General features: G+C 39.0%; 1 protein-coding gene across 5 annotated transcripts in view; it reads left to right on the top strand.

Moving 5' to 3' along the window:
- The window catches only part of CCDC149 (coiled-coil domain containing 149), a 69406-nt gene that overhangs the window by 3170 nt on the left and 39557 nt on the right, over window positions 1-26679 (top strand). For all 5 annotated transcript variants that reach the window (XM_066995721.1, XM_066995724.1, XM_066995723.1 and 2 more), the window contains exons 2-8: window positions 5172-5333; window positions 5869-5907; window positions 15657-15764; window positions 21580-21696; window positions 23207-23379; window positions 24713-24785; window positions 26074-26158. In XM_066995721.1, coding sequence (XP_066851822.1) covers window positions 5172-5333; window positions 5869-5907; window positions 15657-15764; window positions 21580-21696; window positions 23207-23379; window positions 24713-24785; window positions 26074-26158 — 757 coding nt within the window. The remainder of the gene's footprint in view (window positions 1-5171; window positions 5334-5868; window positions 5908-15656; window positions 15765-21579; window positions 21697-23206; window positions 23380-24712; window positions 24786-26073; window positions 26159-26679) is intronic.

The following is a 26679-nucleotide window of genomic DNA, read 5'->3' as shown; positions in this document are numbered from 1 at the left end:
TATTTACTTTTTAGCCTGACTTACATATTTATGGCTATGCTAAGCTGTTAATTTATACAACTTGTGTGAGTCAATTCCTTCCTGGCTCAATTTTCTTCTCTGTGTGGAAGAGATGAAATGTAGCTAAATGCCGTTAATAGGAGTGAAAACCATGATATATGTGTGTTGTTTGGGAGTAGTTGAGGTAGTTCTGTTTTGAGAGGTTGTAGAAGCTTCCAGTTCTGTGTTTTCTGTTCTAGAGAAGGGTGTGATTTCAGTTTTTGCCTGAATTCCATGTAATCTACCTTGGAATCTTATGACCTAAGGATGATGATAGAACTAGTGATTGGGAAATGAGTAAGTGGTAGCATGATCCTGGGGTAGTGGGGTGAGTTGAACAGCACCAGAAGATCATGTGTGGTAGGAAAAAACCGCTTTTGCATGGTGTGCAAGACCACCTCCGTCCTTGCCTTAGTGAGCTGACTTCTTAAGAGTTCAGTCTCCTTTCTACTGAAGTCAGTGACTGTTCTTCCATTAACTTCGCGGAGAGTTGGCACCAGTCCTAATTTAATACTGCTTGGAGAACGTGTACTTTTGGCAGTGTTTTACACTGGAAGCAGGAAGGTTTCCTAGGAAACCCATAGACTAGAGTGGCTGTCCTCCGTTCTTTCTGCTGGCTTCTCCCTCAGATTCGGCAATTTTTAGAATTAAATCCAATGTCAAAATGCTTCACTTTCCTTGTCACCTCCCACATATTATAGCATTTACTGTATGCTATTTACAGCTACTCATATATGACTGTGTTTCCTAAAATTAGTTTGAAGAAATTTAGTCTCCATTTAATTTGTTATTCTCAAGAGGCTATTTCTTGATTATTAACTGTGTGTGGTCTTGGGCACTGCAGGGAAAAGTGATATGGATGTGCTCTCAAGCTCCCTTCTGTAGTAACTGGCAAGTTAAAACTAGGAGAAAGAGTTTAGGGGAATGATTTATCTAACGTGCAGCTATTGAGCAGTAATTCTAGTTGAAATAACCACATGCTCCAGACATGAATTATGAATAACAGTGAGAAACCTAACCTGTTTGTAATTGGCAGAACACACCTTTGCCATTGGTTGCACGTTTTTTTAATATGAACTGGAGAGAAAAGGAAGGAAAATTAGTGAGATTTTCATAATTACAGTGTATCTGCATTTTCAAACAGGGTGAGAAATGTAATTAACCAAACCTATCTGAGGGGACCACACAGGGTTTGGGACCACTTGTCTCAGGGTTTTTCAAAATACAGGCAAACACCAGTTACCGTAGGCAAGAACAAAGTGGAGTGGGTGCTCTGAGTTCCCTGGGTGACTGTTGGCATTATAATGGCTTTGTCATTTGGGAATTATGTTTCATATTTCAGTGAATGATACCATCCTGGTTCGTGTTTGAGCAGTTAAGGAGTAGCAAGTGAAGGCAACGCTGGGCTGTAGGAAAAGCAGAGTTGGTACTGTGTGGTAAAACCAAAGAAACTGCATTGTTTCAGAATTTATTTGAGATGAGAACATGAGATGGCATGCAAATGGCCAGTAATTGTATATCGCTCTGGGTTCGAGTGCTTGTCTCTTCCAGATAAGCTGAAGACTTTAACCTGAAGTCAAGGAAAGCAACTTTACTGAAACATGGTCAGCAAAGACCCCAAATAGTGACATTGCAATGCATTTTGATACTCTTCAGTTTATTTGCAAAATTACCTCCGAGAGTGCAGTGAGAAGAAATTTGATGACATTTGAGGCAGTTAAAAAGTAGTAGGATCTCTTGTCCAAAAGACATTGAATCGAATTCAGTTTCTCTGAGAACATGGTGGATGATGGGTTTCCAGGTCCACATACAGCTTGGTGGCCCATCGTCATTTGGGACGACACCAAGTCCTGGAGTATTAAGAGAACACAAGGTATGAGCCACATTGATTTCAAAGCAGAACTTGGAGAAAATATCTTTACTTTTAGCCTCAGGAAATTAGGTATTTTCCTCCTTGGCACTGATTGCCATAAAATAGCCGAGTATAAGCCAGTAATTTGTACAAAGTTAAAATAAATTATTTTGTGATAGGAATTTGGTGTGTTTGTTGGTTTAAAAAAAGAAAGTCTAAAACCTTGACAGTGTTCCAGCTTCATCTGATTATTAGACCATGTCTATGGCGTCGTTAATGAGATCTATCCAGATTTGTCTCTAAAAATAGCAATGGACAAATAGTAAGTGTTTGATGTAGAGGGTCACCTTGGAACAGTTCCACTCTCCTGTAATGTCAGTCTCTTTTTACTCAGTTTCACTAAAGTAGTTATCTGGCTGTAAAGCAGTTCAGGCAGTAATGTAGGGTGTCATATATATTCCTTTAATTATTATGATCTTCCTTGTAGCAATTATAATTTCCTTTATTGCAGATAACAGTGAATTGGTAGATAAAAGTCACTAGGCAGATATGAAAAGTTGTATGTAGTAGCTTTTAGATTGAAGGCATAGTAGCTGGTTCTTGTTTAACTTTGTTTTTTAAATTCAAAGATTCTTCTGAAACGCCAATTGAAAAGAAACAAAAATAATAAGAATATATCATATTCTTACAGTAGATAACAGAATCCACTTGTTTGTCTCACTGATAGGCATTATGTGAGATGTAGCCTTTTTTCTTCAAGTGCAGAGGAAGAAACCTCTATATGAATGCCAGAAGCATCTCTTGAATAGCTTTTCTCAGACTATATTGGAAATTTTTCTTTATTGTTTGCATTGCTCAAAAAAACCCACAAACCATTAAACTCCTATGTTCCTTTGGACAGTATACCAACTTCGCTGCACTCATTTGTTCATACACTGGAGGTTGTTGGTGGGACTCAGGGATTTTTCTGTGTATAGCCCTTTCCTGGTATACAGTGGCTAAGTAAACTTGTGGCCATTATTCATGCCTTTTTTGTTTGTTTAACATTCTGAAGCATATATATTGAATAAACTCTTTGAGGTGCCTCTTTGTATAATTTGTTTTTCCTCCAAAAATGGCAATTGGAATTGGAAACATAGCTCAGCTGAATAATCAAATCCCACAAGAATGCCGTGACTATCCTTTCTTGTACCGTAAATCCGTGGAAACCAATTACTCTACATTATTACTATTTTCATCCCATTTATTTGGGAAAGTCCATGGTTTTGTGTAGCGCCAGGTCTGTGTTTCCTGCCTGGTAAGGATGTTTTTTGTCGCCTTCTTTACAGCCCCCGGTCAGCTTCTGGCAGCTGTGCGCCATTTTGCGGGCCGCCATTTTGTGGGGTGCCATTTCGCGGGCCGCCATTTTGTGGCATGGCGCCTGCCCAAGCTGCGCCCCTCCTGGGCTCAGGCGTTTGCCCCGCTCCTCTCCCACTGTGCCCCAGCGAGGCCTCGGCTCCTTCGTCTGGTGGTCAAAGGAGCAGGCCTGGTTATTTGGGTTGGTTTGAAGTGATGGGGGGTTGCTTTTACTCCGTTTTGTTTGTAATTAATGTGCCAGATCGTTTGTATTTAAAAAGAGCTTAGTGAAGAGTTTAGTGTTTTGCAATGGAATAAGGCATGAGATGAAACAGGGAAAAGAAGGAAATGGATTATCAGAGACAAGTACTTCACTGTAAGTGAAAGAATGATTTTATCAAGTTTAGAGCGGTTTACCATGTCACTATAATCTCTTGCTGACAATATTAAAGTTTAGCTTCTGATGCCTTTCAGTGTTTTATCAGGGGACTTGACATTTGTGTAAGGTATCAGTAAGGACATAAGTACATAGGTACAGTTGCCTTTGTAAAGTTGATGCCAAGGCATCATAATCCAGTAAATTTATGGCAGGTTTTCAACTTCAGTAGTGCCAGAAATAAAATTAATCCAAGGTGGAAGTGTCCTTTTGAGAGTTCAAATCCTTCTTGGAATTGCTTTTCTCATCCCCTTCCGGCTTTTTTGCAAGTAAGCATTTACCATTTTTGGAAAATGTTGGCTGTACTACTATACCAAACTCCCTTTTCCCTTTCTCATTAACCTGAAATTGAGGTTAACAAAGCCAGTTCTGAGCAAGTGGTACATACGAGTGATGATTTTTGTCCCGAAGAACGGCACTGACTAGAACAGTATGGAAGTGCTGATGCTCTTGCTTTGTGCAAGAGCCCATAATGACAAAGTATTCTTGTCAGAGTACATAATGAAACTATAAATTGTTTTCATGAGTGCTGTGATATTTGGTCTCTTGCGGAGCACATTGAGAAAGTATTTAGTGCCACATCTCATGTGAGTAACGTCAGAAATAGATATAGATACATAGAATGAGAAGTGTCAGGTGATGGGTCAGAAGAATCTGTTGATTGAACACCACGTTAAGTGAAAAAAAGTTGCCTGAAACTTCTGATAGGTAAAATTCAGCCACTGCAGGAAAGGATGATGTCGACATTACTCTCTCTTCCTCTCAATAGGGAAGGGCAGTGAAGCTGATCAGACTAATGCAGAAGAGCTAAGATTTGCAAGCTCTGCTTCTCTTTGTGCATGAGCCCTGCACGTAAGAGGTGGTGACAGGAGGGGAAGGCTCACTTCTGTCTTCCCACTCCCTTCACATGCTTGCAGTATTCCTGCATTTTTAACATCCTTTTGGCTCAACAAGCATGTATAGTATCACAGCACGCTGAGGGACTAAAGTCATTTCTTTTGTCTGTGCCTATAGGGTATCACACTGTAACTGATTCAAGTACATTTCAGTCGCCACTCACGCTACCCTTTCTACCATGGCATGGCCCTCTTGCACTAGCTGGGGGGGAGAGTGAGCCCAGAGGACATCGCTGGTAATGGGGAGGGAAGGGAGGACGGGGTGAGAAGTGCCGGTTAGTAGCAGAGCTGCAGAGCTGTATTGTGGGGACAACTAGACATTTTCATACTGTTATATGAGGGAAAAGAATAGAAATGTGGACTGATGAATTTTCTAACGCACAGTAATCAGGAGAGCATGTGGCCTTGCAAGTGGATTTCAGGATTCTGAAACAATAAATTTCTTTTCTGTGGTTATTAACAGTAAGCTAAGAAGACTTGCGACAGAGTTTGATCCCATGCAGAGAATCGTCTTCGGTCTTCTCAGTCTAAAACTTGAGAGTGTTGAATCAAGTACTGGCTGGGGTACAAATGGCTCGCTACAGTTATTTTATTTCTTTTTCCTTTTCTGCAGTATCTGGTGTGCAAGAGGAAGCTCGAAAGTAAAAAGGAGGCGTTGCTAATCCTTTCCAAAGAGCTGGACACTTGTCAACAGGAAAGAGACCAGTACAAGCTCATGGCCAATCAGTTGCGGGAACGACACCAGTCTTTGAAAAAGAAGTACCGGGAGCTGATTGTAGGTTGTTCTTTACAAATGCTGTATAACTGGGGGATAAGAATCAGCCTGAATATCAAAAGCAGTCTATAATGCATGCTGTAAAAAACGTTTGGGTACTTGTTTACAGTAGCCCTGCAGTTGTACAGTCCTGATCATATTATTACTCATTTGTTCCGCATTGATGAGGTAGTGGCTGTTATATAAGACACAGAAAGACAGTTTGTGCTCTGAGAAAATTAGTTGCAGTCATAATTCCATTTAAAAACTGACTGCAGTATTATTATTCCACAGCAACTTAATGTACCGTTATGAAAAACAGTGCAAAGTAAATTTGTAATGACCTGCTGTTCTAGAAATGTAAACAAATCTTAAGCCTTAGAGAAATTTTTAACGTGAAATTAATATTACTGGTATTAATCAAGATGCAGTAGTTTAGAAACAATTTTGAAAATATTTTAGTTAAAATGCATGTTTTAAAATTTGATCTGCAAAGTTAATATAGATGCTGGCTTCAGAAATAAGTTGCCAATAATGTGTGTCTGTTTATTTGTAGGATGGGGATCCATCCCTTCCCCCTGAAAAGAGGAAACAGGTAGGATTTATTTTTCAGTTGACAGTATTATTCTGCTACAAAAGTTTTTTGCAAAACTGTGAAAATATTAACCATGAAAACTGGTAAAAAGCAAGCACTTCTGTGCACAGATGTTGAACTGAGACTTCTCGTGCTTTCTTCTAAATATATTTCATTCTGAAGTATCTGAACCATCATTAATTAGAATATATGGCTATTGCTTTTATGTTCACTTAATAATGAAATTGGTCAGTGTACAGAGACTTGAGATTCTTTTCCTCGTTGTTTATCCTTATTGTTTTGAGTCCTAAAATGGTTTCATGCCAGAACTTCTCATACTTCAGAAGCAGTTTGGGAGTGCATTGTCTGCATCCCATAGTTGTTAATTTATTGTTGTGAGTGCTGTTTTCCATTAGGTACTCTCCCAGGTCATTTGGGTTCTATGGGTTATAAGTGGTAAGAACAGTAATTGCGTTTTATGGTTCCCCTGAAAATCTTTTTGCCTACTCACTTTTTTTTCCAGAGAACCACAAACTGTGTCCCTAATGCAGGATGTTGGTTGTCACAGCCTGATATTATCTTAATTTCTAGAGGAAAAAATAGCAAAAAAAAAACCCAAAGCAGAATGTGTGAGAAGGGAGGGTAGGAGAACCCAAAGGACAAAAGTTGTTACTGTAATTGCTAGTCTTGAAAGTCTCACTCTTGGACTGCTTCAAACATGGGTCGGAAATTTTACTGATCATCCTTTCCCTAGGAGTTTGCATGTAGTTCTTGCTATTTTATTAAATTGTTAGGGGCCCAGAGTTTTGGTGGTTTTAAACTAAACTTAGGGAGGAAATATATTAACACCTTCATGCACTTAAATAGCTGCCCAAGAAGTCAGTGTCTCAGCATAGAATCATTTAACTTGCTTGTTACTTCACATAATTTATCTGAAATTCTGTTATTTCAGCAGAGTTCCAATAAAAGTTTATGGCCAGATAAGGGTTTGTGCATTGTGACTACTCAAATTGGACCTGAAGAATATGCAATTGAAATGAAAAAAGCCCCCAGCAATGCAGTATATGGATCATTGCAGAGATTAGTAGGAAGGGAGATTTGCCATCCCGTGGATGTTGTTCTCATTCCTCTCCCATATTTCAAACAAACAAATATGATGCTTGCTTCTAAAGTATTGGCAGAATTTAGTCGAAATTCAGGAGTTGCAGTTACGTTTTGGCAAATCTTAATGTGTTAAGTGCTTGGAAAGTCATTTAATAATTTAGCTAGGAGTCTTTTTTTTTTATTTTTTTTTATTTTTATTTTTTTGTGAGGAAGTTATACATTCATGCTGAATAACAGAGAAAGAAAGAAAATGTTCTCAAATGGCGTCATGGTAGAGGTCTCCCCCAAGGACAATATATATTTTAGGCTGGACATTAACAGGCTGTTAGTGCACTTCGTAAGTTTTCATTTTCCCGTTGAAGCATGTCTATAGCGTATAAGCTATATAATCTGGAGTAGTTAGGATAACCTTTCCGAAGAAGAGTATACTTTTAATTTGAGAAGTGCATCAAAGCATAATAAAATAAAGTTTCGAACATTTTTTCCATTATTCACGTAAATGCATTTCTTAGAGAGCTTTTTCTTATCTAAGAAGGAGTTAAGTTCTCTGTGCTCTTTTGGACTTTTCCATCCACTTTTTGCTCAAAAACCTAGCTGCCTGCTCAGAGAAATTTGTTACCTCACAGTCACTTTATAAAAACAGAGATCTTGATCCTGTAATGAATTTCGTGTGACACAAATGTACGTGCTGTTCTTGTGGTCAGGAATCAGATGAAAACGTGACCTGCTGAACAATTTGCTGTACCTTACATTTCTGTACTATAAATGAGAAATTATTGTTGAAATTGAAATTTACAGCCCTAAATGCAATGTGTGGGTTGGATTTGCTGATTTCTTGTCCTTCATCTCTTCATTTTTCACCTTCGTTATGCTTTGTGACTTATTAAAATATGTTCTCTTCCATCACATGCCTTCTCTCACTGTTTCACAACACAGAGTTTTCTTGTTTTCGATGGAAATGTCATGCAACTGGGCAATATCAATCAGCAAGCAGTTACAGACTGTGTTTGTGTAGAATTGTTTTCATATAAAAGGTAACTTAACGTGCAGTGCTCTGCAGTGTTTTCTCTCTCCAAGCTGTGCGTGCGGTGGTACACATCTCTGACATAATCAAAGATCGCTCTAGGTGTACACCTTCTGCCAACCAGCAGAAGCAGGAATGAGAAATTGTGCTACTGTAATCTCATCTCCTGCAGTAGTTTTTTGGCTGTTTGTATTGTTAGCACAGCCTATGAGCAGTAAATGCTTCTCTGGCCTCTTTTTATACCAAATACTCCCTATTAAATGCTGCAGCTGAATGTCACGTCATGTTGTGCCAGGTGTGGGGTAATTGTTGGATAACTAATGGAGTGGTGAAATGTTTCAGGAAGGTAAGGATAATGAAGAATTGATTTTGATGTTGGAATTCACCATGGAATTGACATCATGGGAGCACGTTAACCACTCACTAAGTCTTCGTCAAACAGCTTGGCTTCTGTAAATTCATGAGCGTGGCATTTGGGGGCAAGCAGAACATCTGAAAGGCTGGAGGTTGCAGATGGCAATATGTTGTGACATGCTGCAAATGGACCCATCTCGATCCTTTTCACTTCTGCTTCCGGCTTCTAGCTTAATACACTCAGTTGTCACAGTTCGGTTTTGAAACAAGCTTCAGGGATTACCTTATGACTGTTTTTGACATCATCAGAAAAAAATGACTAGTGTGACTATTTGTTAATTAATGAATTCAGGAAGTTTTGCTAGCCTTGTGCTGAGGCACAAAAGCTGCATTCAGAGTCTTGTGAGATAAAATCTTCAGATAAAGCACTGTACAGGGTAAGCAATCATTTTGTATTTATCTCACACGGGTGCTGTGAAGATTAATGTGATTTCCTCTTTTGTTCAGAGGGTTTGGAGATGAAGAACATTATGCATGTGCCAAGTTGAGACCTGTGTGCTTTGCCCTGGTTTGTAGGTGCGTGTGTCTGACTGCCATAGTGTGAGGTAGCAGACAAAAACAGTGAGATCGTTTGCTCTTGCAACACTTCAGAGAACAATACTCCCATGGATTTCAAAATGCAAGAGCATCATCACCGGAGAGCTTTTTGGTTTCTGCATGCTGAAATTTGGCATTCCATTGATAGGAACAGGTGACAGTATGCAAAATTTAGAATTTCTTGGCCACGCTGTGAATTATGTTTTGTGAAATGACACTGTTGTTCTTCAACATGTAGTTTCTGCAGTAAACAGGAGGCTAGGAGAGATGAAATGCTGATTCTAATAGATGTGACAGTCCCACTTCAAAATTCTGAGTGCTGTTCAGACTAGATGCTTAAAACATTCTCTTATCCTCTGGTTGTTGTGTCTTGCTTTGGTGGAATAGAGATGCTAGTCCACACCCATGCACCTGAATACTCTTGATAAATATTCTGTTAATTAGTCACAGCACACAGTATGTTGAAGAGATTTTCTTTTTTTTTTTTTTTTTTTTGCTTTATAACATAGTTTAAATTGTCCCTAAAACCCGCAAGCAGCTATTTCTGTTAAAACAAGCTACTGAGGTGCTCAAGACCAGGTTAGATGAGGCCCTGAGCAGCCTGGTCTAGTGGGTGGTGTCCCTGCCTATGGCAGGAGGGTTGGAACTGAGTGATCTTTAAGGTCCCTTCCAACCCAAGCCATTCTGTGATTCTATGAAACAATCTTCTGTCCTAGTATAGTAGTCTTTGTATAAGCAAAGTTTAATAATTTCTTTTTGAATACATTAATCTGCTGCCACCAGAAAAACACCTGATGCAGTACTCTCACCTATATGAAGTATGGGGAGACTGAAGTACCTTATTGAACCTTTACATTAAAGGAATTTCTGCCAACTAACCTCTCATGATATCTGAGAGGGACGGTGCTGTGCTGGAGGAGAGGAGCTATGCTGGACCTTTTTGTCACTTACAAGGAGGGACTTGTTGGGAACGTGAGGGTCAAAGGCAACTTTGGCCGCAGCAAACATGAAATGGTGGAGTTCAAGATCTTTAAGGGCAGTGAGGAGGGCACACAGCAAGCTCACAACCCTGGACTTCAGGAAAGCAGACCTTGCTCTCTCTAAGGATCTGCGTGGTAGACTACCATGGGATGAAGTCGTGGAGGGAAGAGGGGCCCAACAAAGCTGGCTTTATAAGGATCACCTCCTCCAAGCTCAAAAGTGAGGCATCCTAACAAAGAGGAAGTCAGGCAAAAATTCCAGGAGGCCTGCATGGATGAACAAGGAATATCTGGCCAAACTCAGACACAAAAAGGAAGCCTACAGAGGGTGGAAGCAAGGACAGCTAACCTAGGAGGAATACAGGGATACTGTCAGAGCAGCCAGGGATGGAGGTAGGAAAGCTAAAGCCCAAATGGAGTTGAATCTGGCCAGGAATCTCAAAGGCAACAAGAACAGCTTCTACAAGCGTATTTGGTGGTTAATACTAACACCCTCAGCTGCCTGTGATAGCAAGTTGCTCTGCAGAAACTGGCCTCTTGGAGTCTGTAGTTGATGCTAACCTTTTTTTGTTTGTCACCTTTCTGCACATGCTCTAGGTTTGGCTGGGGGGTGTTTGGTCCTGCAGAGCACTGTGCTAAGCTAACACACAGAAAACTGGTTGTAAAGGAGGGGAACAGTGTCTAGTGATAGAATGGCTTGTTGGTTCTGTTCAATGACTATAAAAATTCGGATTGCTGAGTATCTTGGAGGTATGTGAATGCAAGCGAGTCTTTCTTGTTTTGCAAATCCCTGTCAAGTTTTAACTGGTGTGCTTCTGGGGTGGGATTCCTGCCTGGTTCTCAGAGGTGCAGGTACTCAGAGGAAGAGAGATAGTTCTTCATTTTTTTGACTGCTTGGCAAGGTTTTGCTTTTTGCTGTTGTTTTTCTCTGGGGAAATATGACCCATTTTAAGTGCATTTTGTTTAATATGCCCAGGACTGTAATTTTAAAAGTCTTCTCTATGCAGTTTTTCAACCTAAAAAGAAGAATAATTTTTACTTTTTATAGTAAGGAACCTGTAGTGCTAGGAGGGGTCATCTGTTTTTCTGCCTTGGAGTAAACAGTGGTAGTTGGTAAGCAAAGCAGGTTTTTCTGTATTAATTCAGCCATTGCATTCATATGAAAACATTACAGGAGAAACCACAATTAAATTTACTATCAGTCGCACCCATCAAGTGTGCTTAATGTTTCATCAAACTTTTTTTTTTCCATCTGCACTATAATTCACTGTTCTTTGTTTGAAGATGTGGCTAAAAGAAACAGACTGTAAACTGCAGTATAGAAATGCCTGGTTTTATTTAAAAATAAATTTTAACTGTAGAGGTGCATTTGAAGTTTCCCCTTCTCTCCATTCCAAATTACTTTTTCAGACAGTATCACAGTATCTAAAGGCAGAAAGTCCTTTTTTCTTTTTTTTTTTTTAAATGTCAGGTAAGATTTATGTGCAAGAGAATTGAGAAGTATATTAAAGAATGTGTTACTATCCATCATTTTTAAAGTGGTATGAAGAAAAATAACACTGTGTATGTGTGGCTAGATTTGCAAAATAGTTAAAGGAGCCAAATTCAAGGGTAGTGCATAATGCCAGAGACTATTTGGAGTTACATTTTATTTCTATTTTTTCTTTTTGGGTCATCAGTTCAAATTCTGTGGGTCAGTAGTGAGCAAAGATCTGTTGCTGTCTGACAGCTATTTACAGACTTACGTTAATATATAAATATAGGTATTTTCATCAGTAGTTTGAGATGTTCATGCACAGCTAAAAGTAAGTCTCTCCTCAACCTTCAGTCCTAGAAATGTTCTTGAGAACTTTAACAAAATCTAGGTGGAAAAGGGTCAGGTCTGTGATTCCACCCCACTGAAGGATTGAATCTTTTGCTCTGTGGGCTGGTCTGATTTATGTTGCTTTTTTTTCCCCCTACCTAGTAAAGGTAGGTGCTTCTCACTGGGCACTCCCACATCAATCTTTTTTCTCCTTTCTTCCTAGCGTCTAGTGGGATTTTTGCCAGTGGTCTCTCTTGCTTTTGGTCAGAGGAAAAAGCAATGTGGGCACAGTTTCTTATGTCTAGTGTGGTAGTGGGGGATGGACTGTGCTCAGAAGGTGCAGGCAAGCTTCCTGTGGCAGACATACAAAAGAAATTGCTTGTCATGCTGCAGAAGCTCAAGAATACCATAAACTGAAAGTCTCCAGAGGTGGACAGAGCTCTAGAGAGATTCTCTGATATGCTTGAATGAAGCGCTATCTGTTAATTACTATTACAAATGGTTGTGTTGAGAGAAGGCAGGAGACACGGACAGTTGCCACCGTTTTGGGCTGTCGCAGAGGCAAGAAGAGGTGAGGCAGCAGAAGGGTATAGACCTCTGCATCTTTCCCTCCCTTAAGCCCAGGTGAGAAATCTCTACACATCATTTGAAGATGAAGCTTTGAATAGTATGAGTGAAAGAAGTGAAGTCTCTGGCAGTTAAAGGAGTCTTTTTAAGTTTTCACCTAGAATCAAAAGAAACTGTTGGAGAAACTGAATACAGAGAACTGAATTTGACTAATTTTCTGAGAATTGTTCTGCGTTATGCAGGTAAATGAAAGGAACTTTATTGTCTGCTAAAGTAACTTGTCTTGAATTTCTAAGTGAATTCTGTGTTTGGTCCATGAATATTGAGAAGTTGCCAGGTGGAAAAATGAATCACCTTTCTCCTTGCATAGATTTCTCCCCTTTCTTCAAAAAATACACGCTTAGAGGTTCACGAAGCCAGTCCTCCATTGTTAGCTTTATCATCTTTCAACCATATGGTATGTTTGCTTGTATGTGCCAAAGTAGTGCTACCAAGTCCAGGTGTCGTTCAAAGTATCTTCTTGGCTGGCTCCCTTAAGCCCAGCAGAGCACCTGAAAATCAAATATTTCTCCTTCTATCTACTCTTAACCGAGAGCTTTAATGAGGTCTTGCCAAAACCTTTAAAACTGGGAACAATCTAAATTACATGTTGTATGGAACCTCTAAGGCAGGGAAATGAATAATTGCTGGAGACTGCTTCTGTGACATCGCTCGGTTGTTTTGGTCGAGCAGAAGTAGAATCGAAGCTTTGCATTAAGGAGCACGTCTATACTTAGCTCATTGTAATGCTCTTAGCATACTTAAATGAGGCTGTTTTATTTTGGTGTCTAAAATTCTTCGTTTAAAGTTTCTTCCAAAATCCCTGTCTCGAATATAGAGGTTTTTGTCACGTTAAGTCATTTATATGACTGACAAATAAAATTCAGCATAGAATTGCAATCCCAGAGAAATGGTTTTAAAGGAAATAAATCTGAGCAGGAAGATTTAGTATATGCATGGTAATGCATTTCTGCAGTTACTGGGAGCCAGATTTTGACTACAGACTGCTGGAATCCTGGTGCTGTAGCTGTAAGCACTGATTAGTGAGACTGAGTTCTTCCCAGGTGTTGAAATTACATGTGCTATTGCAGTGTTAGGAGTTGTTCAGATTCATCATAAAAAAGGACTTTATAAATAGAAGGTTTTTGGAGAGGATTGTGCAAATGGTGTTCCTTTCAACTAGCTCAGTCTGGTTGTTGGATGGCCTTGATTGAAAGTAAGCTTTCTTCAAAGTAAATTGCATCTAGCATTAGCCATAGATACTTCAGCTTAAATGCAATTTCCTGCAAACATGGGGTTTTTGTTTTATTTCTTTTAAACAGCCATTAAGAAGTACCTCTCAGAACCATTGACTGAATGTGTTCTGAAGCTTCTTGGTTCATTCGGTGTATAAATGACTGTTACTCATTTATTTCACGTGTAGAAAAAAATGAATTCTACCAAAGCACACTTGAGGAACTGTTCACATTGCTTAAGTGGTTGCTGTCTTGAAAACAAAATGACAGGCAGGTAATTTTGGCCCTGCAGTTTTTGGATATTTACAGTTTTTGCTATTACAGTCTTCTCCCGAGTTATTTTATTTGTAGTCTTTAGGTTTATCGGTAATTTAAAAAATGCTTTAATCTCTTCCAGAACTGTGGGAAAGTTACTTTCTTCTGAGCCTTTGATCTCAGACCACCAGAAGAACAGACACTGTAGCAGTGAATCAGGCTTGAAACAGTGAATCTAGTAGGAAGCATCAGTTTCTTGAGTTATTTTTCCTGTTCAGAAGTTTGAAACTATCGCCTCTTTTAGTCCAGTTGGAGTTTGGAGCCAGCTTCTTCATATATCGATGTACAAAAGTTCCAGCTGATTGTAGTATAGTAGTCTGATCCTGCAATTGGTTGGATGCATGCCTAGCTATATTCATGTTAACAGTTGTCTCAAATACAAAACAAGACATGTGGAAATAACATTTAGTAAACAAGCAGATTGCAGGAATGGCTGTCAGATACCTTGTTGGTTTGATGGTGTATGGGTTTTAAAGAGAAAGCTCAACAAACACATCCTATGAGACTGTCAAGTGAGAATGACAGGGTAGAAAAGCAGGACTGCAAAAGAAAAAGAGATCAAAATAGAGAAATGAGGGAGTAGAAAGAGGAGAACACCAAACAGGGGCACTAAAAGTGAACCACAGGTATTAAGAGAGAACTGGGAACAGTCAGCTGATGCATTGGCCTCAAACCCAGGGACTGTGTGTAAGGTTAACCTAGAAATATTGCCTCATGGGGCTTTACCAAGTCATGCTTAGAAGAGCTGAAAATTCTTTTTCTATTTCTTTTTATACCCTTCAGACTTATGGCAGGGGATGACATACCTACCTGACCATAGGAAATGTCTTGAAAGACTGTGTATTAGCCACCATGATTATTATAATGCTCTTAGAAGAGATGTAATTTTGATGCGCTTTTCCTGTGCTGAGTCAATATTTGTGTATTTCTGGGATATTTTTAGGGGAAAATATAATGCATTTATTTGTAGTATTTGTTCTTTTTCAGATTTCATAGATTGGAAAGGAAGGTAGTGCTTATTTTTTGGTTAGTGATCAAGCTGATGGAATTTAATTGTAAAAGTATAGACCAGACTTCTCACCTTACGACTTCGTAAGGTAGCGTGAATGATAACTTTTGACTTACCTGGGGGGCTTTTTTGTTTGTTTCTTCCCTGAGTGAATTCACCTCTAGCTTTCACTTCTGTTTTTGCTGAGGGTTCCTTACTGCCTAACACTCCAAGTCACACCATGTCTGAAGTTCTGTGCCGCTGGATAATCCATGGTACAACTCCACACTGGGACAGGGACTGTGGCTGGCATATGCCTTACTGGATAGGAATCTGCTTGAAACACTATGAGAGAATATAATCAGATCATAATTATTTCTCAGCTATGCCATTTGTCTAATTATATGTAAGTTTAAAACTATAATTTTGGCAACTTTATATAAATACTGTCAAAGCACTCTGTTTTGTTCTTTGTGCCAGCCAAGATACCAGAACTAGAATAGATATTTTCACTTTGTTTTGCTTGGGTTTTGTATGCTGTTCTGGAAGTGTGAATGCACACATGCTGTGTGTATTTTCTGCTGTTAGAGATGAAGGCGCCCTGGTGACCTTTGTTCTCTCTCTAATGAAGTATGAAGTCTGGGTATCAACAACAATAAAAATTGTTGTCAGATGAAGAGTAAATCTAGTGTTTTGTTTCAGTCGCCACTTGTACTTTTCTCCATAGGCACTAACTTTTGACTGATACTTGCTTCTTTTCTAGGCAAATCTTACTCAACTACTGAGTGAGGCTCAAGATCGAAATAAGCATCTTGGAGAAGAGATTAGGGAGCTTCAGCAGAGACTGGGAGAAGTACAAGGGGACAATAAGGTATTACTAACTTACTTTATCAGTAAATAGCCTGGAATATGTAAACTGTGCTGGAGTTTTACATTTACTTCTTAGGAAAAAAGAAGAAGTAAATTAAAACAATGGGTTACAGTACTTCTAGAATATTTGGGTTACAGTAAATGCTCAAAACAGCAGAACAAAAGAAGCATGTGTAGGATACCAGTAAGTGCAGCTTATTTTATATTTTTGTATTCTGCTTTTGCTCACTTATCCTTAATTATAAATACTGCATTGTGCTTTAGTGATCTCAGGGTTGCTGTTTTTTTTTAATATATTTTGTTAGTAATATTTCCCCTTATACGCATAAGCATTTCATCTTTGTTGTGTAATATTTTTCACTGCAATGAAAATGCAAAATGTTAGTAGATGATAAAACCAGGAGAGGCGTAATTTTTCCGTTCAAAAATATGGAGCAGGTGATCACCAATATATATAGTTATCTTTGTATTAAGCCCTCATCCTGTTCCCCTTACATAAACAATTTATTTTATTGCTAAATTTAGCAAGTTATGTGGAACATTGCTCAAAATCTGCCATTTGGTATTAATCAAACTCCTGTTGTCTCTGTTAATTGAAATATTTAAACTCAAGCCAAATGTGTGTAACATTCACAGCTGGAGCGTATGCAAAAGTACATTCAGAGATCAAACTAGTGAGAGGGTGAATTTGAGACCAGTTGAGGTGGTTCACAAAGTAAAAAATGAGACAAACATTGAGCAGTAACTTTTCCTCCCTGAACTACTGTTTTAATGTTAAGGGATTTAAAAATGTGAATAGAAATAGTTTTATTTTCCTTGTTCAGGTGGGTTTTTTCTTTTCATTTTATTTCAAACATAAGCATGTTGTGATAATGCAGTGTTACTCATTGTTTGTCACAAAGGTCTTCCCTGGAAGGGTGGAGGGAGTTGGTGAAATGGTCATATGAGACCTGAATTTGTAGTATGCATAGCATTTTGTGTAACTCCCTCAAGTCTTCAGAGACCAGCTTCCCTAGGGCTCTTTTTATTTATATATTATTGTTTGAACTATACTACAGCGTAGAAGGCAGCGCCTTGCAGTTCTCAGGTATGAATGTTACACTATACAGCCTTTCCCAAACCAGTCCTGAACAAGTAACAAGGATTTGTTAATCCAAACAGAACACAAAGGTAGTACAATTAAAGCATATTTAAATATTGAGGTTATGCACCTGTTCTAATTCTTTATAACATCATCATCTTGGTTAACACAGAGCCTGCTGCTTTGTGATCAAAATGGCATTGTTTAGACCTGCCTTTGCAAGGTAACTTGGTACTAGCTGGTTGTCTTTGTAATATCTGTATTCTTGGCATGAATTTAAATTCGTGACTCTCATAAAGAAAGGAAGAATATAAAAAGAGTCATTCCACCCACCATGCCCCTGTCCAGAAGGTGCAAAATACTGCATCACTAAATAAAGAGGGGGAGGAATGGATTGCATCAGAGACGGATTAATTTAGACTAGGATTTTCATTTTTGGAACACACTTTTCACTTTTCTAGTAAAGGAGAAATAGAGCTTATTTTAGAGTCAGGTTGCTGGTTTTTGAAGTGCCTAAAAAAGCATTGCCATCTCTCTGAGGGATTTAACACTTTCCTCCTGTGTCAGATTTTTCTGCCTTGTAGCTTGGGTGATAAAATTCTACACTTGTTCCCGAAGCCATTCTGTTCTGCTCATCAGTTCTCCTGTACTGGCAGCTGGGTTACTTCAGGCGCTGAAGTCCAGATAATGCATGGGATATATAAAAACAAAACAAAGAACTATAATAATTTGCTTGTTCTTACATTTTTTCCCCTGCATTCTTCCCTTTGCTTTTTCCAAAGTGAGGGAGGGCATCTTGCCCAGCTGGTCTACGTCAACCTTACTTCTGGCAAGAGATGAACAAACAGCTGCTTTTGCAGCAAGTGAAGCTGCTTATGGATGAACAATTCTGCCTATGTCTGAGCAGGGGTGACTCATGCAGGCTTTGTCACTGAATGGCAAGAGCTTTGTAGGACTAAAAAAGAAAAAAATACTCTTTAAATATCACACATTAGCTCTATTGATAATAAAATGTTTTGAAGGCTTGACTTGTTTAAGCTTTATGCTTTAATGTTTGCTACTAGTAGGGTACAGTCACTTGGATTAGCAAGAAGACCTTAAACTGCCGATAGTTTATGTGTTTTTGAAATCATGTTAAGTACGTCATCAGTTAGGCAATGACAAATTGCTTGCATTTGGCTTAAATGGACTAATTTTTTCATTTAGTTTCAACTAGAGTCAAATAGGCAGAAATAAAACTTATCCAGGAAGTCTCTGGAAGGATTTGTTGCTGCAGTTTCAGGAATACAGCAGTAGTTAGACTGCAGCACTCCAGCAACAGATATGTAAGACTATTTATTTGTATGATTGATCACAATCTCTTATCAGCTCTGACACATGAAAGCTATTCTATGTTTATGATACAGTTATTTGTAAATCCTGTCTTTCCTAACATTCTGGCAGCAATGCTTGGAGAACAATTACTGAAACTTAAAGGAGGATAGTTATGAAATCTCTTTCTTTCTCATAAAGGGCAGAAAATGGAAGGCACAAAAGAAACTGGAGGCTTCTGGAAGACTAGGTGACTCGGTTGCCTTCACTTGTATTCCTACCCATGGAAAGAAGTTATTTTGTAAGCTGTCGAGGGCAGTGCTAAGTGAGAGGAAGACGCATGGAAAACGATAGCTGCTGTATTACTGACAGTTCTTTCTTATAAGGCAGCAACAGTGCAAAATGTTAAATGTGGTGCATATGTTTGGGCAGAACTGGGGCTTAATGTTGCAAATTTGCATAGTTGTGGTCAACCCCTTAGGATTTTGTAGGCAATGTGGTGAAGATAATTGCTGTCAGCAACTGTGGCTAAACACGATGGTTTCTGCCTTCCACGAAGAATTTACTCTTTGTGTTTGTTTCCCTTTTTCTTCTGCATGTTTTGTTGATAACCGAGAACATAAAACTTTGGCACGGGCATTGTCTTTTGACTCCTAGCCTGCACACCAGCTATCACAGCGATGCCTGTCTGAGGCATTGTGTTACTGCTACAGAGCTGCTACTTCATGGATAATTATTTTAGCTGACACTGATTAAGAGAAAGGTGTAATATTTAAGTAATACAGACTGATGGCTTGAAGCACCGATTGGTTTGGTTAACAATATGTTGGTTCTTGACAAACAGGAGCTGCCTCTGGTAAGGTGCCATTAATTTAAATCCACTCTGCCATGAACACTGTTTACAGCTTCCTGAGGGGTAGTGTTAACCTATTCCGTGGCTGCAAAATGAAGTTGACTGGTTCTTTCATCAGTGATTTTTGAATGATAGAAATAAAAATACAGCAGCCAGAGGGCAGGTGTATAAAATTTATGATAAAACACTAAAATATGAAATAAACCCTTCACCCTCTGGCATAACACTTAGTGTCTCTTTGGGTCACAGCGTTTTAAGGGGAGAATTTTATAGCAGGTGGTGCTGCCTCATGAGACATTCGCAACGCAGAATTAGAGGACTTGGCCTGTTCTGCCCTGTCAACTCTCTGATTGGCCAACTGTCTGGAAGAAGCACTCTCTCGTTTTATGGATTGGTATTTTACTTTGTCTTATGCACGGTTATAGTGCTTCTTTTACTGACCAAATTTGCGTTTCTGAAGCATTCGTTTTGTAAGACTTCATACTTTTTTTTTTCCCCTCAAAGTTCTTAGTAAATAGAGTTTTCCTTTTATTGGCAGACTGTTTGACCTTGCAAGTAATAATTGCTTGCGGATATAATTGCACCTGATGCACACCCTCTCCCGGGCTGGAGGAGGGTTAGTCTTCGTGCATGAGTCACAGCTCTGATACAGTTCCCAGCCTGGTGCTTGGCATTACAGAGTTCTGCTCTGCTGCAGGCATCGAGTGCCTTGGTAAACTGTGATTTTTTTCCTCTTCCTGTTTCCAGTTTTTCTGAGCAAGGTTGAGTCCTTAAAATGTTACTACATTTGTTTCCAACTACCTTTGTCGCTGATAATCTCGGAGAAAGATTATAGGAATTTAATTAATCTAACTGAATTAAATCACATTACCATGCCTTTTGCTTATCAGCCTTTTAGCATTTAAAAAAATAATCCCATAGCTATAAAATCATTCCAGAATTTGCTAGCAGCCTTTTTGAGTTAATAGTTTGCTATTTGTTTTGATAAAAAATTAATAGGAATTGTATCTTCTAGGATCCATTCAGCCTTCCTGACTGAGCTGTAGCTTCTCTGCGGGGAGAGGGAAATGCAGTTTGCCAAAAGGAGTTAAGTGGGGGTGCACTGCTTCCCCTGAGCAAGTGAACTGCTTATCAGATCAAGTGGTACTGGCTTCACTGAGCTGCACTGAACTGGAGCTGAAATAAGCGGGGAGGATGATTTTGGTAGTCTGTCTTGCATCAGCAGGATTTTAATTGGCACATTGCAGCTATAGTGACTGGCATCCCATAAATACCAAAGATAGATTTTAATGTACAATCTTCTACTTCAGAAGATTCATTTTTTTCTAACTCTGCAGTATAATGATGTACATTAATTCCTGGGTGCAGTCGAATATGGGGAAAGTCAGGCTGGTTATCATGGCGAGTTGCTCTAGTCTCTGTGGAGCTCCTACAAGTTAGGCCATGGGGAGGCAACACTTTTGCCTAGTTGTACACAGTATAAATAACTGAAAATGTGGAGTGCCTTATAGACTGTTATTGTAATGCTCCACAATTCTTGAAAGGTAGTTGGTGTCTGCCTCAGATATTTCATGCAAATGTATTAATTCAAGTCAGGTTTTCAGCAGGCACAAAGCTGATGAGTTCATTAGATGTTTGCACATCTGGGCCAACACATTTATGTTGGCCCATTTTTTTGTTTGTTTTTAGCATGAATTAACTTTTGTGAGTAATCAAAAACCACGCAAACAAATTATATAAACAGGTAAGCAGGTGTTAATACAAATTGCACTGGTGTAGCTCAGGGATTTTAAGTGCTATAGGTAAAGTGAAGCTGGGCAAGCTAGCTTGTGTATTTTTTCCTTAACTGCTTGTTTTCTGCTGCAGATAATTTTAAGATCTGCTTGTAGAATCATAGAATCATTTAGGTTGAAAGAGACTTCTGAGATCATCTGACCCGGCCTTTAACCTGTCAACTGCCAAGTCCGCCATTAAACCATGCCACTAAGCACTACATCTACATGTGTTTTGAAGACCTCTAGGAATGGTGGCTCCACTACCACCCTGGACAGCCTGTTCCAATACTTCACAACACTCTCAGTGATTTTTTTTTTTCCTAATAACAATCCTAAACCTCCCCTAGCACAACTGAAGGCCATTTCCTCATGTCTTATCACTTAGTGCCTGGGAGAAGAGACCGATACCCACCTCGCTATAGCCTCCTTTTAGGTTTTATGAAATTTGTGAAAATGGCTTTCTGAGAATTGTCTCCTTTGTTTGACCAGAATTTGTTCTGTCACTTCTAAAAAATATTGACCGCATTTTCGTGTTTACATGGTCTTTCATCATTTGTATGCTCTGGTGACTATTGTTGCAGGGCCTAATGCAGCTCATGTTATGTTTGAGTGTTTGTCTGGAATTTTTCACTGAGACAAGGATGGAGCCCTCGGCTCAGAAAATTCCCTCTGGTTTAAATACCAGCTGTTTGCCCTGTAAGAGATGAAATCTGACAGCCTTACTTTCTAACACAGGTGTACTCTGATGATACAGCCCGTGTTCTCTTGCTAATGGAATCTGTCTTTGTAATTACAGCTCCTTCGAATGACAATAGCAAAGCAAAGACTTGGAGATGATGAAGTTGGGGCTCGCCACTTTGCAGCACATGAACGTGAGGATCTTGTTCAACAGTTGGAGAAGGCTCGAGAACAAGTAATAACGAAACGGGCACATCCTGTCGTGTTTTACAGAGCTTGTGTAATAGCAAGTAAATGACAGCTGCTTTTGTGTTTTGAGAGCTGGTAGCTGATTAGCACTGCACATAGTGGTGAAGGTGGTGGGATTTTTTACTGGTACTGTTCTTATTGAGCACTAATTTAAGCATGCATGCATGGTAATTACCGAATTTACTGATCTCAGGAATTCCTTCTCAAGATTATCGATGATCCTCTTCTTGTAGTGTACAGCAACAACTTGTGAGAACAGTATTGTCGATGAAAGAGACTTAGTGTAAGCTGTTGTGCATAGTATTCAACACAATATGTCGTGGGCGATGAATCAAATTCAATCAAACTCCTCTGAATCAAGTTTTCAGTAGGAGATTTAAGGTTGTTTGCTCTTCCTCCTACGTCTTAGCCATTCGTTCCTCCCTTTGGAAAAAATCTTGAATAAGACCTCTCTTCTTCCTACCTCAGGTCTGCATTAATATTATGTACCATGCACTATCCAGCCCACCTTTCCCTAATACTGATTCATGGCTTTCTGAGTCGGTTTTAGGGTTTATGTTTTCTGTTGATTCATGCTCATTCCTACCAGTGACACCCTCAACGAGCCATTCTGTGATCCAGGAGAAGGTGCAAATTTCTTATTCTCAGTTTTTACTCCAAATGCAATACTCCTCTAGTTTACCAGAAGGACTGTTGCCTGCATTTGCTCTTTTCCCAATTTGAGTCTCTCTGTGACCTCTGTTCCCAAGTTCTCTGTCTGTCCAGCACATGGCTTCGTCACCTGTTTTTCTGTTGTCTTTCTCTGGCTTATCAGAGTTTTTTGAGCTGCACATGGAGACTTCTCAGCTCTTTGCAGGCTTTATTCAACATTCAATGTTTCCTCTCCTTGGAAGTTTGAAGCTCTTTGTCCCGGAGTATTTTCTATACTGGGCTCTTTCACCCTTTTGTTTAATACCAAAGCTCACTCTGCCAATTCCATGCTGGCTTATTTTGTACTTTTCTCAGTTCCTTTTCTTACTCTGTGGAGCTTTATTGCTGAAAATCCTGTAATTAGTACAAATGCCCCATACTGTTTTTTCTGTATTTTTTTCCTGTAAAAAATTACAGATTTTTTTTTTATTATTTCATCCTCCAAATTTGCAAAATTCTAATTTTGTTTAGTTTAACCTTGGAGTCCTGGAAATTGTGTCCCAAAACAAGCTTAATGTGTTCTTAGCAAAGTTACTGTATGAATTAAGGTTTATTTTGCTGTTAGGTTTTAGTCATTTTGCAGAAATTTTGTAAAACAAGTCTAATTGCTAAAGTTATTTAAATTCAAATTAACAAAATAATACTGGAATAGGGTAAAAATACTGGGGATTATAATGTGGGGAAAGACTTTTGACTGTCCAAAATCAATCCTGTACACACACATAGTGCTTGTTGCTGTTTTCAGTTTGTGCACTATGCAATTTTTTATAGACTTCAAAACAGTGATACAGTTCCTTTCTTTTCAGATCGAGACTCTGAGACATGATCTTCAGGCTGCACTGGATGAGTTACAGGATGTTAAAGAAGAACGCTCTTTTTACCAAGATAAGTCTGATAGACTAAACCAAGAACTTAATCATGTCTTAGGAGGACATGAGAATCGTATCATCGACATAGATGCTCTGTGCATGGAGAACAGGTGAGCGCATGACAAAGCTCCCTGAGTCACAACAAAACCGTAACGAAAATACGTCCTAGAATTATAGCTAAGAGATTTCGGTTATTTGTTTTGTATATTTTGTTTCTGCTCTAGCCAACCATCAAAGAATATTGAGAAAGTCAAGCTGCAGGAAATTACTAATGTTTTATTTGGCTACAGAGATGTAAGTGATATTCCCAAATATTGCTTAATGTGGAAAAGGAAGAGAAGTGCAGGCCTTCTCATCCCCATCATTGTATGGGACCAAAACCAAGAATTTTAAAAATCAGTGTTTTAAGAACCTCCTAGTGAGCTGTAATGGGCTAAGCCTGAATTGTAAACATGGATTTCAAGTACTCTTAGTTAACAATTTTGGACATCTCACCACAGGGAGAGGTTGTCAACAGGGAGCGATTTCCCAACAGCGCTTTGCTTATGAACTTACTCATGTAGATATTCTTGTCTCTGCTGTGGAAAAAAAAAAAGTGTTTTATGGTCTCTGCTAAGGGCAACAGAGAAGAGTTGCTGGCAGAGCTATGGCAGGTACCTCCCTTAATGTCAACAAGTACGTTAAAGTGACATAGAGCTTGTAAGACACTTTCCCTTTACAGAGACTTACACTTCAGGTAGGAAAGTGTAATACCAAAGGCATTACTTCCTCCCAGCATTTCCAGTGTTTTGTTTTGTTTTGTATGGCCTACCAAGTTCTGTATCAATTTAAGCCCCCCTGCTCCTGATGTCAGTGTCAATTTTTGTCTTTCTTTTAAATTGTTACTAACCCTAATGCAGCTGCAATAGCACTACAAAAGAGGATATTATATAAACCCTTTATACCCCAAAAATATATTTCATAGCTGTCTAATCCAAGTGCATAGACTTTGTAAGGAAGAATAGTATTGTTTTAGCTACTGTAAACCATTTTCCATCTATGCTTTGTGATTGCTAATGAGAAGTGCCATGTGAGTGAGTGATAACTGCAATGCAAAAGCTCTGCATTGTTGACTCTTGTGTTGACATATATACAAATCTTAAGTGTCCATCTTACAAGCTTTCAGGCACAGAGGACCCCAAAATCCTGAGAAACAATATGGTTGTGCAAGATTCTTGACAAATGTAACAGAAGGGCACCCTACTTTTCTGATACAATTTGTTTCCCTACTTAAATTTTGATGGGGTCAAGAGCAGTTAAGATTTTGTTATTTTATCCCTCTGAAAACTGTAGAGGGAAAAGAGTTCTCAGTAATTCAAAGAGAGGACATTCCACATAGTAAAGAGGAGCACTTGAGGCAATACTGAATCTAACATGATGTAAAAGATGACTTTTTTTTTTCAGGTATCTTCAAGAGAGATTAAAGCAACTTCAAGAGGAAGTCAACCTTCTTAAGTCTAATATTACTAAATATAAGGTAAAATCCTCTCAGTGAATCTGTCATCTAAACTGTGCTTTGTTGTTCATGGAGGTTATTGTTCATTCTTGGGTTTATATGCATTAAAAGAACAAAATTATGCTTTCAAAGAAAAATCACTTTTAACATTTTGACAATATTAGCATGTATACATATTACATGCTCGGTAATCTTGTAGGCTTTTCAGCTGATGTAGAACGACATGTTAACTATTAGGGGCACTCGGAAAAGTGAAGCAATTTTTATTTTATTTTATTTTTAGGTTCTGTGGCTGGTAGGTAAAAAGTAGCAAGTCACACAGCGTGTGGGAAATGGCTGCAGCTGCATTCCTGTCACAAGCAGTTCTTGCCTCCCTGTTCCCTAATGGTACCACTGTTTGTTCCCAATGAGTGCTAAGTCTTCATGGTTCCTTCGTTCCTGGGTTAAGCTCTATATTGTTTTGCAGTAACCCTTCAGGACTGAACCTCAAGGGCAAAATATTCTTGCTCTTTCGTGAAGTCAAGCACTTTTATTCTCTTCTGCATGTGATTTTGCAGAGTGGGAGGAGAGGACTGCTTGTCAGGGCATGGGAATGGTTGTCTTAGGACCATCAGTAGGACTGCTTAACCATTTAGGTCACTGTGAAGCAGTCGTAGCACTAATTGCTTTTTGCGTGTGATGAAAAATTCTGAAAGTATTGCCAAGTTCATTTCAGTGTCTGTACACGTTTATGACATGGTATCTCAGAGTTTAAGTTAGTTCATGGGTGAGAACTGAACATCTTGGTGGTCTCAGGGGTTTCACATAACTGTAGTTGTTTTGCAAGAGCTGGACTTTTGTAGAAGGATCATTCTGCTGTTAAGTCCTGAAAGTCAGTATTTCCTCCTGAAAGGACTTCTAGAAGTTCTGATAGGAGGAGTTTGAGTTTTCCGTTTGAACCCTATCTAGAGAAATGCTGGGGAAGGTCTGCTTTTGTTCCCGACTGATCCTGTCTACAGAATACTGCAGCATCTTCACTGGCACTCATCAGTTTATTCAAAAATAGACAGGTCTTAAAAATGCATGGGGTTAGGGTAAGGGGTTGGAGAGACTACAATAAAGCGATTGCAATGAGGCAGAATGAGTCTTTTAACATTGCAAAAACTGTTTGTGCTGTGATATTCCAGGAAGGTCACACTTCCATAGGATACTACCCCATAGGATACTATCAGTGTAGCGTCAGGCCCTGTGGGGAAGTTCTGGGAGAAAGGAGTAAAGTAGAACTTTTTGGCTGCTGTTTTTGTAAGTAAGATATTTGTTGTTTCCTCAGAATGCACTAGAGAGACGAAAAAATTCAAAGACTCACGGCAGATCCAGTAGCAGTGCTCTGACTGGAGTCCTGTCTGCAAAGCAAGGTATTACATAAACGCAGCATGGTGTTGCATGTCTCATTGAATTCCTCTGATCTTACCTCATAATTTCAGTAACACTTTCCTCACCAACAAGAACGAAATCTTTTTTTTTCTTTTGTGTTTATTATCGTGCTGTTTTTTCATCCTTTTCTCAGTTGACTTGATACAAAATTTGCCTCTTGAGTATTGCTTCTCCTTTTGTTATTCCTTTGCCATTCGTTTCCCAGTCAGCTGGATCAAATGTATTCTTTCTTAACTGTAAGCCTGTTTGCAACTTTGACCCTGACAAATCACTTCTTTATTCAGTCTCTCTCTGCTCTGCTAACAACAACAATCTCAATTCATAATCCAATGAAAAATATACAGGGGGATAGAGGAGGGGCCCTAAGTCAAATTTTCTGCTCCTTATATTCAGATGTTTTGCAAAAAATTTTCTTGTCCCATGGTTCTTTTCGGGAAGCAAAATGGCATAATCTCCCCCTCCAAACAAAAAATCAAGATTACAAAAGAAGGGAAAGCAGAAT

The sequence above is a fragment of the Anser cygnoides genome, chromosome 4 (assembly GCF_040182565.1).
Source record: "Anser cygnoides isolate HZ-2024a breed goose chromosome 4, Taihu_goose_T2T_genome, whole genome shotgun sequence".
NCBI lineage: Eukaryota > Metazoa > Chordata > Aves > Anseriformes > Anatidae > Anser > Anser cygnoides.
The sequence above is the reverse complement of the archived record's forward strand: the minus strand, read 5'-3'. Positions and strand labels throughout refer to the sequence as shown.